General features: G+C 38.8%; 1 protein-coding gene across 1 annotated transcript in view; it reads right to left on the reverse strand.

Moving 5' to 3' along the window:
• Positions 1–3,192: 3,192 nt before the first annotated feature.
• ZFAND3 (zinc finger AN1-type containing 3) overlaps positions 3,193–18,602 on the reverse strand; it is a 141,271-nt gene continuing 125,861 nt past the window's right edge. The window contains 1 exon segment of the mRNA XM_075089146.1: positions 3,193–5,862. Within this exon segment, the coding sequence (XP_074945247.1) occupies positions 5,708–5,862 (155 nt within the window). The 3' untranslated portion in view covers positions 3,193–5,707.

Consider the following 18,602-nt stretch of genomic DNA (forward strand, 5'->3'; position numbering starts at 1 on the left):
CTGTTTACAATGTGGTTTCCCATCCTCCCTGAGCATGCTTGGTAAAGGGGAGGAAAGTGTCTTCTGCAATTCAGAAAATAGTTGAAAGGGACTAAACAAAGAAATAGTGGGTGCCATCTTCTGTCCTTCCGTGTGAAGGGAGAGCCGACAGACATGAGTAGGTCTCTGTAATTTTATTGTCAGTATTTACACAGTCACTGTACCATGCTACAAGTTATTAACTCACAGCATCCTATTGCATGTTATTAGCTTTGCACAAATCTAGCAGAAAGGAACATTCTGCTTATGGTTAAACCATTGTCATCAACACTTGCTACTATCTGAAGAACTAAACCCTTTTGTTAGAGGATGTAGTCATCATCTTTAAAAACTGTATATAATTTCAGTAATGTTTTCCTAATGCTTCAGATGCATGTATTGAATTTGAAATTGTTTACAGTTAGTCTTATAAAGTTCTGCTTGTTTTTCTTCCAAAGAAAATACCAGCATATTGCAAAACAGGAAGGTCCTGTAGCAAAATATGTAGTTATTACTAAATAATCCATCAAAAAGTCTTCTCATTATGACAGTCCTGCTTAATTTCTTTGCATATAATATATGTTGCAAAATTGATTCAGACAAACTCTACACAGGTATATTCTCAAAGATAAAGGAAACAGTCTTCTGTAATACCAAGTCCAGAAAGGGGGTGCTGTTTGGCAAGTGAGTATTTGCCTCTTTACCATTTTATGATCTGAGCTATTGAAGAGGAAGGTGGATGTGATCCCTAAGCACTTGTCAGTTTGCATCCTCTGCCTCCTGCTTTCATGCCATCTTTCCTCCTGACTCAACTTCAGAGTGGAAGATGAGGCATGCAGAATTTATAATAGGAAGGTGTATATGAACAACACAGAATTGAAGTTCAAAAAACCCATAGCCTAACATCCAGAATGAGTAAATCATGTCTGCATTAAGTTTTAGTTAGTTGATGAAACAGCCCCTCACTGTAGTAAAATACACAAGGTTATCATCGCAGATATAGACCAACATCCATATTTTAATCTGCTTAAACTAACGTGCAGAGGCTTGCAAGAAGAACAAAGTACTTTTTTTTTCCCTGTGGCGAGTGCTGAAAAGCCAAAAAGAGCAACATTCAAGCAGAATTACTTTCAATTGCCCAGCTGCACATGCTGACTGCCTCAACAAAAAGGAAAAATGAAGGAAGACTAGGAAGAGAAAGAAAAATATGTCCTTCTCACTGATGTCTTTGAGAACTGTTATTTAAGAGTGGCTCTTTCCAGCAGCATTGAAGTTTGTTCTCCTGGAAAAGCTGCGGATAGTGAGAGAGAAAGCCTGCTATTGCACAAGTTCGCCATGTAAAATGTGCACTGTGAATACTTTTGAACAGTTTAATCTTATGCATTTTTTTTCCAGTGTGGTCTTTGTGTAGCAAAGTATGTATAGGCACAGCCTCAGCTAAGTGTAAGATTATGAACTGGTTACACTAGAACTGTATCCTTATATAGCAGCTCCTGCCACATCAGCTTTTGTGAACCACAGCTTACTACTGCTTACGTTGGTCTTGTTCTGTGTGCAGAATTCTAATCAGGTATTTGAGTGATGAAATAAACATCTGGTGCCAATAAATACAGTTCAATTTAACTAGTGTTGTCTTAAATGTTGCCATTTGTTTTCTAGGTATAAAAGTTCCCAGGAGCATACAAAATTATTTCCAGTGTGAATTGGCTACAATCTCTTTGTGACATTAAGGGATTACTTCAATTAGACCTTCTCTTTGCTGTTCCACTGATGACTGACAATTTCAGTAACTATACTACAACAAAGAAATTTTAATTCATTTGTCTGGGCACTTAACTGTGTACACATCAACTCTGAGCATAGGTGCTGTCAATTATTCCACTGATACATATCTTGGAATCTATTATAAGGCCTGTATTTTTATGACATCATTAGTATCAGTTTTCTTCCCTGGTGAGTCTTTGTACTGAAATAGTCATTTTAAGATTTTTTTAAAAAAAGCTTTTATCCCTTAGAGATTTATATATAAGTTGTAGCACAGTCACAGAAGGAACTGCTATGATTGTAGAATGAACTGAATACCACAATGAGTACAAAGTTAAATATAAACAGGGCATTTTGTTCAAGAGGCCAGGGGATCGCTATTTGTTCAAAGAAGAAAGTCGTGCAAAATTCAAGTTTTGAACGTATTCATCACCTTTCATGCAGATAATATTACTTTTGGACCACTATAATTCTACCAGGACTCTTTTCAGGGTGTTCCCTGTGCACTACTGAAGAGTAGTTCATGTTCTCAAGCACCTCATTTTACAGTTACATTGCTTCCACTCAAAACATTAAAATGCTTCAAAACAGAAACCAGTGCAATTAAGGACAGGCTCCGGCACAGCAACCTTCAGGGGCAATTCTTATTTGTCCTTGAAGCCTTGGCTTGCACCTGGCTATAGGTTTGAAACTTGATGAAAAGGCAGGGCTGTTTTACTTAACTTACCTTTACTATAACACAGCCATCTTGTTCAAGAATCATGCACAGTTTTATAACTGAAAGTACCATAGTAATTTCAGGAAAAAATAGGTGTGTACGTCCCATGAATCAGGCACAATTTCAATTCCAAATAATCTTCAAAATTATTTTTAAATAATCACCTTGATATTCTCTCTCCCTTTAATACAGGCCATTGTTTTTAATTAGCCTTGTGTTTCTAGCATCTAAATGATTAAGAAACAATAGTTATTCCTCTACATATCCATTATGACTACAGCCCATTATGATTTGGAATATAGCTACTCTACGTGCAGAAGTTGCCAAAATCCATTAAAGAACATTTAAGATATTTTAAAACTTTGAGGCCAATGATACAGTGCACATAGGCACATACGCATCTGACTTCAGAGTATGAACATCTTGTTCATTTAATTACTGTATCTAACCTAAAAATTAAATTGACCAACACTCAGGCTGCAGTAGATTTAGCCAGATTTGCTTACAAAATAAATCACTGAACTTGAACCCAGCAGAAATATTATCCTCCCCATCCAAACGGGCAAAAAATACTCTCCACCTTCCGCCAATTGTAAATTCAGCTTGAAGTTACTGGCCTAATGTTGGTATTGTCCCCATTCATATTTCTTATATGAACTTGCAGCAGAAATGGTGCAAAATAGCAAGACCTGTTGGAATAGGCAGAAAGGAATTCAAACTTTAATCTGATCGGTTTAATTTTTTTTAGCAGGAGGAAAAAGAATAAAGTTACAAGATTCTTTTAATATTTTCACAATGTTAAACTAAAACTGAGCTCTAGGCTACATGTGTAAGTAAATCTAGAACACAAAAGGGTTAAATAAGATCTTCTTTTAAGATACAAGAACTTAAGCTTTCTTTACGTTTAACAAACTTCACAGAACAGATACTGCAAAGGAACAACCCCCTCCCCAACTTTTTTGTTTAAAGTGAACATTGTCCATAATTCACATCAACTTTAAGTAGTGTTCTCTCAAGAGCCACCTTGAAACCATCTGTGCACTTGTAACGAGATTAAGGAGAATTTTAAGGAGGAACAAAATAGCATCTTCAGGATTAATGCAGAATAGTCTTGTGTATCAATCAGAATGCCCATCAAATAGTATGACAGGATTTTGTAGGAAAAGAAAGTGCATATCACAGCAGCTGCCAAAATCCATGTATTTTTTTTTGAACTCCTCACGGCAAACATAAATAATATCCTTGGACAGTCCCTATCACCAGGACCATTTCCTGAAAATGCAGCATGTTACAGAAGATTTTGCTGCTGGTTTAATAATTTTGAATAATAACGATAATAAAAAGAACAGCTTGCCTTTTGGATAACTTGCATTTTTATAATGATGGACATTTCTGATTTGCTTTGTGGTTAATTAACACTAATACAGTCAGATGCTGAGTATGTGTGTGGAGAGACATATATATATATTCTTCTCTTTTTTTTTTTTTTTTAATTAGTTGTCCCCTTGTTAAATGCTCCTATAGCTGTCTACAAAGTAACAATATAACTTGGCCTCTAAGGAGTTAGTTACCTGTAACAAGCAGAATGAAGGATGACTCACACAAGCTTACTCCCAAACGCTGGGGTTTTTCAAGAGACACGTTACTTCACCCCTCTGATGTTTTGTATCTGCCCAGTATTTGAAGACGAGACAAAATCTTTCCCTCCCTCAGGTTTTCTTACAAATTCACCTGATTGTTAAGACCTTACTAATAGACTGAGAAGCTAAATTCACTCAGGATTAAGCTGGGCCACATCGGTACAAATCCTTTTTACCTGCATGAACCCTGTGTGCAGCAGGAGACATGCCGATTATTATGTTTGCTTTTTTGTTTCCAAACTGACAAGACTGGTGCAATTCAGTTCCGCTCAGCTCAACATGACATACCGTAATGCAGAACCATAGGTCTAAACAGATCCAAAACATTCTACTCCACATAATGCTTTTCACATTCACTTGCTATACTTGCTTTGCAATAGATGCGGGCAGAGATTTTCATGAGAGCGTTCAGCTGCATAGAAAGAGGGCTGATATAGCCCGTTTGATTATCTCATTGACACTCCGGAAACGAGGAACACAAACTCAATCTGATAAAGGGTGTTTTTACTGGTTGTTCCCCAATACTGTTACTGAATTCCGTTTGCTACAAAATGTCCTTTTTTTTCCCCAATATATAAGTCTAGCTACAGGAAGTCAGTCTGTAGAATCCAGCCATGGCTACTGTGCTGTGAATTAGCCTTATTTGATCAATTATCAGATACCTGCACTTAGCAAAAGGCAAACAAGAGCCAATCAGGTTTCGGCCGGTGGGAATGGCTGCACTGCTCAAGGTATGTGGAATCTGTTCACGCAACTCGTAGAATCTCTCTGGATGCCATGTAAAAAGTATGCACCATTTACTGCTCTGGGATGGAGTTGGCTCTAAAGTGAGATCATAATTTAACTGAGAAGAAAGAAAAATAAAACCAAACCCTGATAGGTTCTTTATAGTACGATAGATATAAAAATTTTTCATAAGAATCTCTGTCCCCCCTTTCTTTTTTGCTTCCTGGGAAGAACCAGAAAGATGTTCCTACCCCAGCAGAATCCCTGATGCTGGTGACACTGCCTAACTCAAAAGCCACACGCAATGAAGGCACGAGTGACCAGTCAGGTCTTCGGGGCTTAAAGCAGCTGCAGTTGCTGCTCTTAGTAGTATTTCACCTCCTCAGGATTCACTAGCAGTGAAGAGGTGAAAGGCTGCACATTAAACAGTTTGTCCAAAAGCCATGTGCATAGCAAACTTTTACACCAGGTTCTATACAACTATTTGTTTTAACTCTGCAGCTGGAATGTTTCCAGCGTAAGGCTTTTAGAGTGACTCCAGCAATAACAGAAGCCTTTGGATTTTTCTTGTTTTGTTTAAATCCACTAGCCATGCTCAAAAATAATATTTCTTCATGTTTTATTTTTATACGGTGGCTAGCAGGCACCTTAGTAACCAGCCAGAAATCAATTTCAACCACCATCAACCCCTAAACTACAGTACCAGGACGGCTGGCTAAAGAAAGGAAACTGATTGGCTGTAGTCTGAAACTTGCCTAGTACAAGGTGTCTGGCTGACTTTGTCCTAAATAAGGCTAACATTAGTGAACTAAGAGAACAGCATTTGGTTGCAGTCTTGCACTCAGGAACATCCTTCGCCAATGCGTTGGCAAGATCTCCCTACTTTCCGATCCAGTTTCACCATTTTCATAATGGCTTCCTCACGCCCACGTCCCATGTGGTCAAATGTGCAGTCATGTTGTTCAGGCAGGCGATGTAACATACAGAACACATAACCTGCCGCGGAAAGGGAGAAAAAAAACCATATAGTTAGGGACTTGGTTAAAGTGGCAGAATCTTACCTGAATCAGAAGTGAAATGTCACTTACTGGGCGATTACTCAGTTCCCAACAATTAATGCCAGCTTTAAGTTTTTACTTATCTTCCTTAAAGGTATTAATAAATAACTAATTATTTACCACATTTTCTCAAGTATTTATCAACACAGTATCAGAGCTCAAGTCATTAGGTTTTGGGGCTTTTTTTGCATCCTCTCATATTACAGAGGAAGACCCCAAAATCGTCTAAAGTAGGTATGTCCAGACAGTAACAAAAGTAACATTTGAAAAAAAGCTCATCACCTTCACTGAAATCTTTGCTATTTTATGTGGAGTTGGTTGTCACTTCCAAAAATCATGCCTGTGGTTTTAGCTCCCAAGCAGGCATTCAAGTCAGAACTGTTAAGTCTAAGCACCTTGCTTCCTCCTTACTGCCAGCCCCCAAGTTGGCAGCAACTGTGGGAGAGCTCACTGCTCCACTACTATTCCAAGTTTTCAGAAGCTTCTCCTCATGAACTGTTCTGATGCTAAGCATGGAAGATGAACAGGTATTTGTCACGGGGACATGGGCATCATCTTGCACTGTAGCTGAAAAGATGTAGGTTATTGCCCTGCCTTAGAGGCTTTCACAGAATCATAGAATGCCTTGGGTTGGAAGGGACCTTTAGAGGTCATCTAGTCTAGCCCCCCTGCAGTGAGCAGGGACATCTTCAACTAGATCAGGTTGCTCAGAGCCCTGTCCAACGTGACCTTGAATTTTTCCAGGGATGGGGCATCTACCACCTCTCTGGGCAACCTGCTCCAGTGTTTCACCACCCTCACTATAAAAAATTCCTTCCTTATATCTAGTCTAAATCTACCCTCCAGTTTAAAACCATTACCCCTTGTCCTATTGCTACAGGCCCTGATAAAAAGTTTGTCCCCATCTTTCCAATAAGCCCCTTCAAGTACTGAAAGGCTGCAATAAGGTGTCCCCAGAGCCTTCTCTTCTCAAGGCTGAACAACCCTAACTCTCTCAGACTGTCCTCATAGGAGAGTTGCTCCAGCCCTCAGATCACTGGACCCACTCTGGACCAACAGGTCCATGTCATTCCTGTGCTGGGGGCTCCAGAGCTGGACGCAGCACTCCAGGTGGGGTCTCACCAGAGCAGAGCGGCAGAATCACCTCCCCCGACCTGCTGGCCATGCTTCTTTTCATGCAGCCCAGACATAGTTGGCTTTCTGGACTGCGAGTGCACATTGTCAGGTCAGGTCCAGCTTTTCATCCACCAGCACCATCACATCGTCCTCGGCATGGCTGCTCTCAGTCCCTTCATCCCCCAGCCTATATTGATACCGGGGGTTGTCCCGACCAAGCTGCAGGACCCTGCAACTTGGCCTTGTTGAACCTCATGAGGTTCTCACAGGCCCACTTCTCAAGCTTGTCCAGTTCCCATCATGCCAGATGGCATCCCATCCCTCAGGCATGTCAACCGCACCGCTCAGCTTGGTGTCATTTGTCTCTGTGTTATTCAGTTTTCCGGGGAGCATGTGATTCAGAAACACATGGCAATACTTCTTCCTACAGGTGAGGAGGGCATCTTCAGTAGCCACCTCTTTCTAGTCTACAAAGAAAATGAGTTTTTTCTGATTTGGCCTTAAGACTTTATAACAGTAAAGAAATTACCTCACACTTCCTACCTCTAAAATGAATGTTACATAGTGATATAAGTAGTATTCGGATGATATAACAGCGAAATGAGTCACACAGTTACAGGGTTTATGTAGTCCACCGTATATGAAACAAGGTATGATATCGCCTATGCTGCAGTATTTTTCCTGACTGATGGTGGAAAGAGGATCACCCTGCCTCTCACTGAATGTTTTACATTACTGCTGCTCCTTGAATGCTCAAAAGATATTAAAACCACAAAATGATATTTGAGAGAGAGAAGGATAAAAATGAGTAAATAATTGAGAGAGCGTGTGTTTGTGCATGCATGTGCGTGTGTGTATACACACACAAAAATGTCAAGTATATCAAGCTCCTAGACTATAAATTGTACCAATTGTAGGAGACAACAACAGGCTACCTTTATGTTAGTGATTGTTAAGAAAACAGAAAGGGAAAAAGTATCACACATGGAATTTCTTAAAAAAAAACAGCGTGAAGAGAAACTGATTTATCTTTGCTCTTTGTTTCAATAGCACCAGCTATGAAAAGATATCTCTATTATTGTGGCTGGCTTTGAAACCCAGTTCTAGGAACAAAGCGGAAAAGACAAGTTTTCTGTATTGGTATATGTGGTTCAGAAATATGGATGGAAAGATGCAGATTGAACTGATATATATCTCGCCCCTTGTGATCACTGCCTCTACTTCAATGTCAATCTGGGTCATACCACACTCAAGTGTGACAAATATCTTTCTTTAGGTACCAAAAATTCAAGGTCTGATTGTTAAAATGAAAACATCATTGGACTATAGTTCCAATACTGAACCGGCTTTTCACTCAGTTCTCTCTTACAGAAAGCATGGGACTGGAAGCTTCCCTTATTTCTTGAAATAAGACTTCAAATTACTGAACCAACATCCACAGTAGGCACAAGAATATATTTAAATATCTGACTAGATGAGCTCAAAAATCAAGTTTGTCTTCTTATCTGCAATAGATGTGTAAGAAGCAGATTCAAGAAACCCTGCAGATATGGACTGGGCTGAAGTCGTTTCAGTCCCTTGTAGGTAAAAAATGGTTTTAAACCCTGATGGTTTTACAGATCCTCTCTCCACATGGTTAACAAGCATATGTAGAAATGCTATTTAATGTTATCTGAAAGAGATCTTGAACATGTATACAGTCTTCTAAACAGCTTCAGCAAGACCCTTTTGACAATTCTATAAAACTAAGAAAATACATATACAACATGATTTATCACTTTTGAACATGACCTTCCAATTGCCCCATCTCCTCACCTTCGACAAAGCCTCCTGCCTTTTTAGACCAGTGTAACTTCATGATGTTCCTTTCTACTTTGCCACCCCACAAAACAATCTGTTCTGTGCTTTGCCATATCTTTATTTTTTGAACACCTTTTAGTGCTTTTTAGAGCACCTGCTTTCATGCAGAAAGAGCTGTACTGTATGCTATTTTTAACCCAGATGAAATGTATTATTTATTTTTTCTGTTTGTCAAGTATTTCCTCATGCATTCTTGAACATAATTTCAATAACTGTCCACAGAGAATGGCAGATGATTTTCATTTTCCCAGACTATGGGAAAATAATTTCTAATTTCAGCAACTAAATGATCTAAACCTGTTATTCATATATCTATCTAAATACACACTGCTAATTAGAACTGACAGTACCTAACAAAAGAATGCCCAAGCACATTTTGAACATTACTAAATATAGTTTCATATATTGGCTGTTCTTATGGAAGGGGTTTATTCTTGTTGAATTAGCAATAGGGATCTTCTGGAAGTCTCACTTCCAAAAGAGACTCAAGATCTTTAGTCCCATTGATCCACATGCAAAAGTCACTTCAAAGATCGGAAGTTGTATTTTTGTAGGTTTTATTTAAAATTTGAAATACTTGAATACTGTTATATAGTAGCTAGTGGAGTAACAGTAGTTCTGAACATTTTTTCATTAGTTCAGAGTGGATATATTAAATCAAGTTATTACTGCTGTGTTCACTCCTTGTTTCTTCACCAGTCTGGAAATCGGAGTGGACATTCTGTGGTCTGCATGTGCATAAATGCTTCATGTTGTATAAAGACCAGTAGTTTGTACAACAGTTCCATTCTTAACTTATGTGCACTGGGGCGGAAGGCCAATATATGTACTTCTATTTTGATCCTTAAAACCAATCCAGATTTAGAGGTGAAACCTTTTCTCCTGAGATCTCTGCTTTTATGATTATAAAGCAAGGTAGATTAATGAACTCTTGTGGTGTATTTACTGTTAAGTTCATTATGGGAAGATATCAAATACAGGTTGTCTCCCCTAAAGGATTTCACTGCAGAAATGCGTCTTCTAGCACACTGTAACTAAAAGGCAAAATAAGTAACTTTCTACTAAGGGAAAGAGCATTGGAAAAGGGAATCCATCTGCCAGCTACAGTTAGCTTACCCTAGTCATCACCCAGAAAGATGCCAGACTTCCACTCCAAGCAGAGAAGACTTCAGTCTAGTAAATGTAATAATACATCTCATAGCATTGCAATTGTTTTCTGATGTTAGAAGTAAACTATGACCTACTCCTCAGGCCTCTAATGCCTCTGATGTCTTGGAAAAACATTATGTAGTGCCTCAAAACCTTTGAGCTGCTCCAAGCACCCCAGCAACTACTTCACAATGTATCATCAAAAATTTACTTCCCTTTCATTACCAGAGCACAAATGGCTAAAGCCATAAAGCAGTGTATCATCTCTGCCTTACCTGTACCCATACTGATGAGTCTTTTGCATAGGACATGCAGAAAAAACCCTCAGCATCATTCAAAGGAAGTTTAAGATTACACACAAGCAACTGTAAAGTTGATTTCATCATTCCTGAGGAATCTGCTGGGAAAAGGCAATTGGAGAGGACAGAAAACAAAAGAATCTTCCATATTCAAGGCCAGAGAATACCAAAGACCTACAGTTCCCTCTGTGTGGATGCTGATGAAAAATGACTGCATTTTCCTTATTGTTACCTTCAAGAGCACTGGCTTGATGGGAGTATGGAGTAACAATAAGAAAATATTTCAACTAAAACCTACGTTTAATTGTTAACTTTCTGTCTTCAAATTCCGAAAGCAGTAAGCTGCTAAAATACCAACAAAATATGTGAAGCATCAGAAACAATTCAACTAAATGGCATAATAATCCACAACACAAAAGCCAAATTATAATTTTGGAGCATCCCTGATTTTAAGTTTCTTTTTTCTCTTTGGTAACTCAACAGAAGGCGGTCAGACTTTCTAGAACACAGCTCAAATGCCCAATAACTGGACTACTACAAACCACCAACGGAGAAGCACAGCACAGTGGTGGGACTACTTTAGTGGATGTCCTTGGCGAGGCATGGAGTAGTTCCAGACTTTTCTGATGTACTGCTGGAGAACCTCATGCTATTATGTAAGATATACAATAAATGTAACAACTCCTGTTACACAAATAGCATCTTAATAGAAAGGAAGTTCCTTTTTCTCCCCCCCCCCCCCCCCCCCCCCCGATTCTGGTCCCAGTCTCACTGACAAGACATTCAGAAAGCTGTGAAAGGAAGACAGATTTGTTTGTTTTGTTTTGTTTGTGAGCATGTTTTGAAAAGTGGTGAAAGTGCCAAACAAGCTTATTAAATATTTATACAGCTTACACATTTAAAAAATGGCTTAAAACACATTTAAAAGCATCCCTATTTAAAACATCTTGATGGGTATTACCTAAAAAGTAGTTGCATGCTGCCACAATTACCATATAAAATCAGAGCTTTCTGACACTTTAACAGCATCTTACCTGCCCACTAGTACTGCTATTTATAATTTTCATTCCCAAGTCAAAAGGTAGAAGTTCAAAACTGCCATAATTTGCAGCCATTTCCAAATTTTATTTAATAAACAACTTGTATGGATCCCCCCTACAACACCTATTCAAAAGTAGTCTTAATAATGGCGTAGTTTTTTTCCTATGAAGAATTCTGTGCTGTATGCTTTGGCTTCTTCACATGCTTCACAAGAAATTTTACCTTTCTTGTTAATTTGAAATTCTAATCAGCAAGAGGTTCAAAGAGAACTTAAAAATACCTTGCAACCTTAAGAGATGAAGGTGCTGCAAAAATTCTTTACCGAAGGTGTATTATCTAGCGAGGTATGTGTGAGTCTATATGCAGATTTCTGTGCAAGAACAGTTTTTAACATATCGTTAAAAGGCAAACAGATCTTCAGGATATCATGCAACACAGCAAAACCAGGCAGATTAACCCGCAGAGAAGATTAGCTCATGCAGCGATACATGCTGTTGCAGCACTGTTCAGGATAATTGGACACCATTCCCCAAAGGAGTCTAGTAATCCCCAAAATAACATTTATGCATCTCCCCCATCCCTTCCAACTGGAAATATGACTTAATGTGGTGTAAATGATACTAACAATAAAGCTATTTTAAAATAAGCGTGGGAAGGAAATCTTTTTTTTCTTTTTTCGAGACATGGAAGAAGTAAGAAATGAATGTAAAACAAATAGCTACTAAAATACAAAGCCAAGATCCTAAAGACCTAAAGGCATCAAGTACCTCAGAAAACACTTGCTCTCTGGATTTCAATATAATCTAGCTTGTTCCCCATATATTTTGGCAATTGTTCAAAAAGAACATCCAGCAATGGAAGGAAGTAAAAGTGTCCTATAGTCCAGCCTAGCAAAACTTCTAGTTCACTTGTATGCACTGCTATGTTACAGTGTAAAAATATTCAAGGGTGCTGATACCTTGTATTATCCTTCTTCTAGACCGCTCCATTCTTGCATATACTCTAATTATCTCTCCTTTGTCTTCTGTGGGGAGTGCTCTGCATTGGCATTGCCAGCTTTCATTACACAACTCAAGGAACATCCAATTTTACTGACGTTTCACAAAACCAAACTAAACCAAATCCCAACAGGCTTTTGGAAATGAGCAAGCTAAACTCTTCTCCTGTTTCCCTTTCCCAGCTTTGCAAGATGTCATGAACTTCGATGAAGTGCTAAGTAGCTCAGAATAACTTTGCTAGGAATCTTGTCATTCCTTCCCAAGGGAAAAAGGGAGTAAGCCACACCATGGTGAAGCTTTTTAACCAAATAGATGCATTTATTAAAGCTCCACAAAACAAAGCTTGAGGCAACCCTTTCTATCATTTCCACTCCAAGAAAAGCGGATAGGGAACATGAACTTCTAAGTCCTCAAAGTTAGAAATCTCTGCATATTAATGCACACTATCTTAAAAATTGACTTTTTGAGGCATTTCAACTCCACATTCCTCAACAAACAGCATAGCTGCAAAAGATTCAGGAAAAACACAGTAGGAATAAGTATACATATCTTATGAACTTATTTTTCCAATCATTTGCTATGGTCACTGCAACTTGTCTTTCAATATTTTCTTCTTTATGTAGATCATCTATACTTACTCATGACTGCCAAAACGATGAATAACTGAATCAAAAAGAGGAAAAGAGAAGAGGGTATAAGACACCTTAAAAATTCTTTTAATCTGCCAATCTGTCCCCGGGACTGGATGTGCACCTGGGACTTCCACCCTGCTCTTAAGTCAGTCAGAATCTCAGGTTTCACGCTGGAAGCACACAGCTCCATGACATCTGTGATGCTACATAAAACTTTATGTCTGAGACTCAGAATGCTTATGAGATGCTGCAGATTTGTTTTGTATTTCTACTGCTGGGTTTATGCTCAGGAGAAAATAAGGGAACAAAGATCCCTGCCCTGCCCCTTCTTGCTCTGTTTTGCTGTCTACCACAAAGACAGTAAAGGAACGTGTGTGAGCATGCATTAGAGACAAAAAAGCAATTAGTGAAAAAAACCTGCCCAGGAAATGAATGGAAGAAAACATATACAAGAGAAAGATGACATCATCATAATCTTGTAACAGCCGCTGGACAGGTATGGTTAATGACTCTGCAAGAATTCTTTAGACTACAAGGCAAATAATTGTTATTTCCAAGTTTTGTCACGTAAAACCTGTGTTTCCAGGTGTCTTCTCTCCATCTTCCTGAAGATCGTAAGCCTGGGAAGCTGCTTTAGGGACCACACAAGAAATGCAGTTTTGCACTGTGGAGACTCTGCAAACAAACTACCTTTTATCCCAGTTTGTGCCTATTTCAAATTCACTCTCTATTTATCGCACTACTTACACAAAAGGCTGTCAAACTATTTTTTCCTATGGTAAGTGTGACAAATTTTGAACAGAGAATTTATATCACTTGAGGACAGAGCACATGATGATTTTTTAGGGTTTTTTTTTTGTTAATAAATTCTTTGAATCAACAATTCTTAAGGAGGTTCTACGTAAGACATTATTCTACTCCTTGACTTTGGAACTAAGAAGAAGAACTCAGAAGAAACAGTCTCATAGAATTATAGAATGCTTTTGCATTGGAAGGAACTTTAAAGGTCATCTAGTTCCAACCCCCCTGCCACGATCAGGGACACCTTCTGCTAGACCAGGTTGCTCGAAGTCCCACCCAACCTGGCCTTGAACACTTCCAGGGAGGGGGCATCCACAGTTTCTCTGGGAAACCTGTTCCAGTGCCTCACCATTCTCATAATGAAGAAAGTTTCCTCCTGTTTCTCTGAAGACAGTGTATTTGGAGTCAGAAAAATTAAGATATGGCACTCTCCTAGATTCAAATCATGCTTTTGCTCTAGTGAATACCAACTCCATTGAAGTATGGAGCACCTTCAGGAACAGAACTGAGGTCTTCAGGAAATTATTTCTGAATTTCCAAGAATCCTCAATGAATCAAAGCAATAAATACAGCATACCTGCTTTGTAACAGTTAACCGCAATTAAAGAAAGTTTGCTGTAAGTCAGGTCTTCCTACATGCTGCAGGTCTCAGTCAGGATCATCTCTCAGTTCTGCCATATACCACAAAATAACGGTTGTTAAATCTTTTGGTTTGGACCAAATATTTTCCTTGCTCTACAGAACACATGCATATTGGAGTAACTCCTTTCACATTATAACTTCTTTACCCCACTGTGGATTCATGAGTTAAGGCAAACCAACATCTATTGGAGACAGTCTAACGGTACGTGATTACTCCCACGGATACAGCATGCAACACTAATTTCTAAACTGCTTTATACCTCTGAAGTCACTGACTACACATTTCACCTATAGGCTCCCCTTCCAACCTTATACACTGTCCTCAATTTTTTGCCTAAGTTGCAATCCACAGCAGTCAGGGACAAGCAGTAGCTGTGACCCCACAAGCTGACTTACCGGCTAGCACAAGCGGTGGGTTACTACTGCTGTGGAATGTGTACAGAACTGGGGTATCATCCCGGTTCATATACGGTGATAGATGCAACTTCACAGAAATTAGCATTCTAATTTGTCACATACTTTATAACTGAAAGAAACATTTTTCTCCAAAAGACTTGTTGCAATTGTTGAAGCACAAAGGCAAACCAGGTAAAGTGTAATACGAGAATTTTCAAAGGAACCGTTTTGCTCCCAACAACTTGCATCATCATCAGCAGTGCCAGACAGTGAACACCAATGTATGAACTAACTTGAGGGAGAGGAAAAGCTAGGTTCAAAATTAAAAGTTTAGCCTTTAGGTAGGTGAAGAGAGTTTGCTTTTTGGAATAATCATGCGATTTTGCAATGATATATTCAGGAGCAATTAATACTGCCACTACACTTGTCAAAGGAACATTCACTGCCGTGTTTGCAGGGCCGAGAACACACGGAAACAACACTGCATCTCCCATATCACATTCCTGGTTTCACAAGGTTATATCCTGTAGGGTGCGGGAGAATGAATCCAAAGAACAGGGCATGCAGTAAAAAAACCCGTAGAATTATGCCAAAAAGGCATCCTAGTATCTAAGAGTAGACACCTAATAAAGTAGAGGTAAACCATAAAGGTAACACTTGCAAATGGTAGCACTCTTGCAAGATTTTCCATAGGCTATACCAGCATGTAAGGATTTATATATTTCCTGCCCAGAACATTTAGATTTGAGAGTAGTGTAAAATCTTTAAAAAAAGAAAGTCTCCTGAGAGAGGGCAGGTGGATGACAGCTATCCTAGCATCCATTCATGGCCTTGGTGCAGTGTGCCTGGCGTTTTCAAAGGAGCTAGATAGGTATTAATACTTCTAGAATTCTCTCTACACCAAGCCCACCTGAGCTATTACACGTCTCCCAGAAGCTGAGGATTTAATTAAAAGCCAAAGTGTACCCAGTAATTTAATTAAAATAGCAAGCAATGCCGAGTTATTCAATAATGTATGTGTATCATTTTGTTTAGCCCAATGAAAACGCAGGAAAGATAAGGCTACTAATAAAGAACTGGAAAGAATAATGAAAGGGTCTATACTAACATACTGTACATGTTGTATTAATACTAACTGTTCTCCTGGATCCTGCACGTATTTTGACTTCAAATCATCACATGCTGAATATGATTCCAGGTTTGGCTGGAATTATATTATTTATGCCTTGGGTTTAAATAGCTTTCTAGAGGTTGCGCCATATTGATCCACAGTCTGACAGCAGCTAGACTTGCTGGCCAAATCACTGGAAAGAAGCAGCTCTATTTCTTTTAAACCTAAATGAAATTTATGTCTTTATCTGCCATTTACACCTTATGTCCAAGGTCTCTTAAATTACACATTCTGCTCCATGCAAGTCGTCTATTCCTGTAGCCGCTTGCTATCTATGTCAAGAGTAATTCTTCTTCTAACCAAAGGGAAATAGAGCTCAATTCAGAAGCTGTATTTATACCATAAAGGAAAACAATCACTTCGAGGGACGTACACTTCTACCCTTCCCCTTTTTTGGGGGTTCAAAGACTTACACGACATTCCCTGTTCCAGCTTATTCACAACATGGCCGGACCCCCCATACACCACTTATGCACAGAGTTGAGCAGCTTTCAGCAACTCAGGAACATTTAACAGCCCTGAACACCTCTGCAGGTAAACATTTTCATTTCAATACATATAAAGATACACTTAAATAAACGTATTCCTTTTAAAATCCTACTGAAGAAAATACTATACCTTAGTGATTAGAATATCCATAAATATAGTTTTTCAGCTCTTGAAACTTTCCTCCAAGGCCAGAAATACTTAATATCAAAAGCCCCTGACACAGACTAATATAATTCTTTTAACTTTTCTGAAAACTGATGCACACTGATCTCTATGCTATTTCCTTAGAAGGCCCACAGCAACCTAGTAGAGAACTCTAGCAGAGAACCAGGTAGTCTCAAGTCCCAGTACCTAGCTTTAACACTTTCTTACACCTTAGATATGGTATTTCAGACTACAGGTGGCATTTTCCTTTAGGTAATATTTTATTTACTTAGTTTGTAAGGGGGGAAAAATCCCCTCTAGTTCCTGGAAAGAATCTTTTCAGGCAGTTTGACAACAACATTTAATATCCTTTTTCTCCTTCCATCTCTGATGCAGCAATTGGTGTGATGGTTTTTCCCCCACTTCTTCCTATGAAGAATTTAGACTTTCACCAACAAAATTCAGGGGGCATCATTCCTCCCTACCTAAGCCTTACATCATGGGTCAGTTGACCTAGCTGGTAATGTTGCTTCGGGATTTGTCGGATGATTATGGGATAGTTTTGGGCCTTCTAAGTTTTACTTCAGATACCAAGCACTTTAGTAAAATCAGTACTTATGTGCACAGCTGTTTGTTTGATTTACTCTGAGGGGGATGCTTTCTAGGCAAGATCTTTCTCTTTAAGAACAGACTGCAGCAGCCTCTTGCTGACCAGCAGAAGCTAAGTGCACCGTCCTGGTGAAGCTGTAACATAGCCTGTGAGACTCTGGATAAGTAAGAACACTTAAAGAAAGAATTTTGATTAGAAATGACAGAGCACTTTAACCTTCAAAAATGTTTCTTTTAACATCTGGTGGGTAGGTGGCTATTATCTTCATTTTTCTGATAAGAAAAAAATGAGTCAAAAACTGAGCAAATTACTTCCCTAAAGGTACTGAAAGAGATGGAATTACAAATAAGAATGTCTCAGCTACATTTTAATGTTCAAGGTCACTAGGCCATGTGTCTCTTGTGCATACAGGACAATTAAAAATTGCGCCTTCTTTTGCTTTATGCATATGCTTCTTCTGTACCCACAGTACAGGTATGTATGGAAGAAGAGACCTAATGTGGCACACCAACAAAATAATTGTTTTTCCCTCATACTGTAGTATCCCTGCAAAAACCACCTGAAGGTTATATACTGAAGGACTTACCACATCAGTTGTGTCAAAATAAAACCTATTTTTTTGTTTAATTTTAAAAGGAACATGCTAGCTTGTTTTATTTAAGTAGAACTCGAGGACTTGAGACACTGACTGACCCATTTCAATTACATGTATTGGTGGGGACTACAGGGAGGTAACTAAAAGGCTTGGCATACGTTACTAAATCAAGAGAGTTGCCTGTTGCAGAACTTTAGGTAGCCCAGTGGAAGAAATCAATACCAGTACGTGTGTAAGAAACCCACATTAGTTGAACAAGCTGGGGGAATGTACTAGAGCTGTATTTCATGATTCCTAATTATAAGCAGCCTATGAACTCCATTTACAGTTTTAAAGCTGTGGAGGGCTTTTCTAAAGCCAAGACACTACAGGGTTTTTCTGGGTCCTATCCTTGGAACCCGTCATAGAGCAATTAGTCAACAGCTTTAACTGTTTAATTTCTAGTATTTTCAGAATACATATTACTCAGGCACCGACATTAGTTAACAGATCCTATTCCCTATCAATTAAATTACAGTATTGGGATAAAACCTCTGTAAAATAAAACAGAAAAAAAACCCTTTGAGTTTGAATTCAAACTTCCAATAGTTTTCCTTTCTTTTAAATACTTGCAGCTAAGATGCTAGGCATTACTGGAATGGCTGAGGCAAAAGTACTATTTTGGGAGAGACTATCTTAAGAGACCAGTCAACAGAAGACAGCTGAATATGGTACATTTTAAGGCCTGGCAGGAAG

The sequence above is a fragment of the Phalacrocorax aristotelis genome, chromosome 3 (genome assembly GCF_949628215.1).
Source record: "Phalacrocorax aristotelis chromosome 3, bGulAri2.1, whole genome shotgun sequence".
Lineage (NCBI taxonomy): Eukaryota > Metazoa > Chordata > Aves > Suliformes > Phalacrocoracidae > Phalacrocorax > Phalacrocorax aristotelis.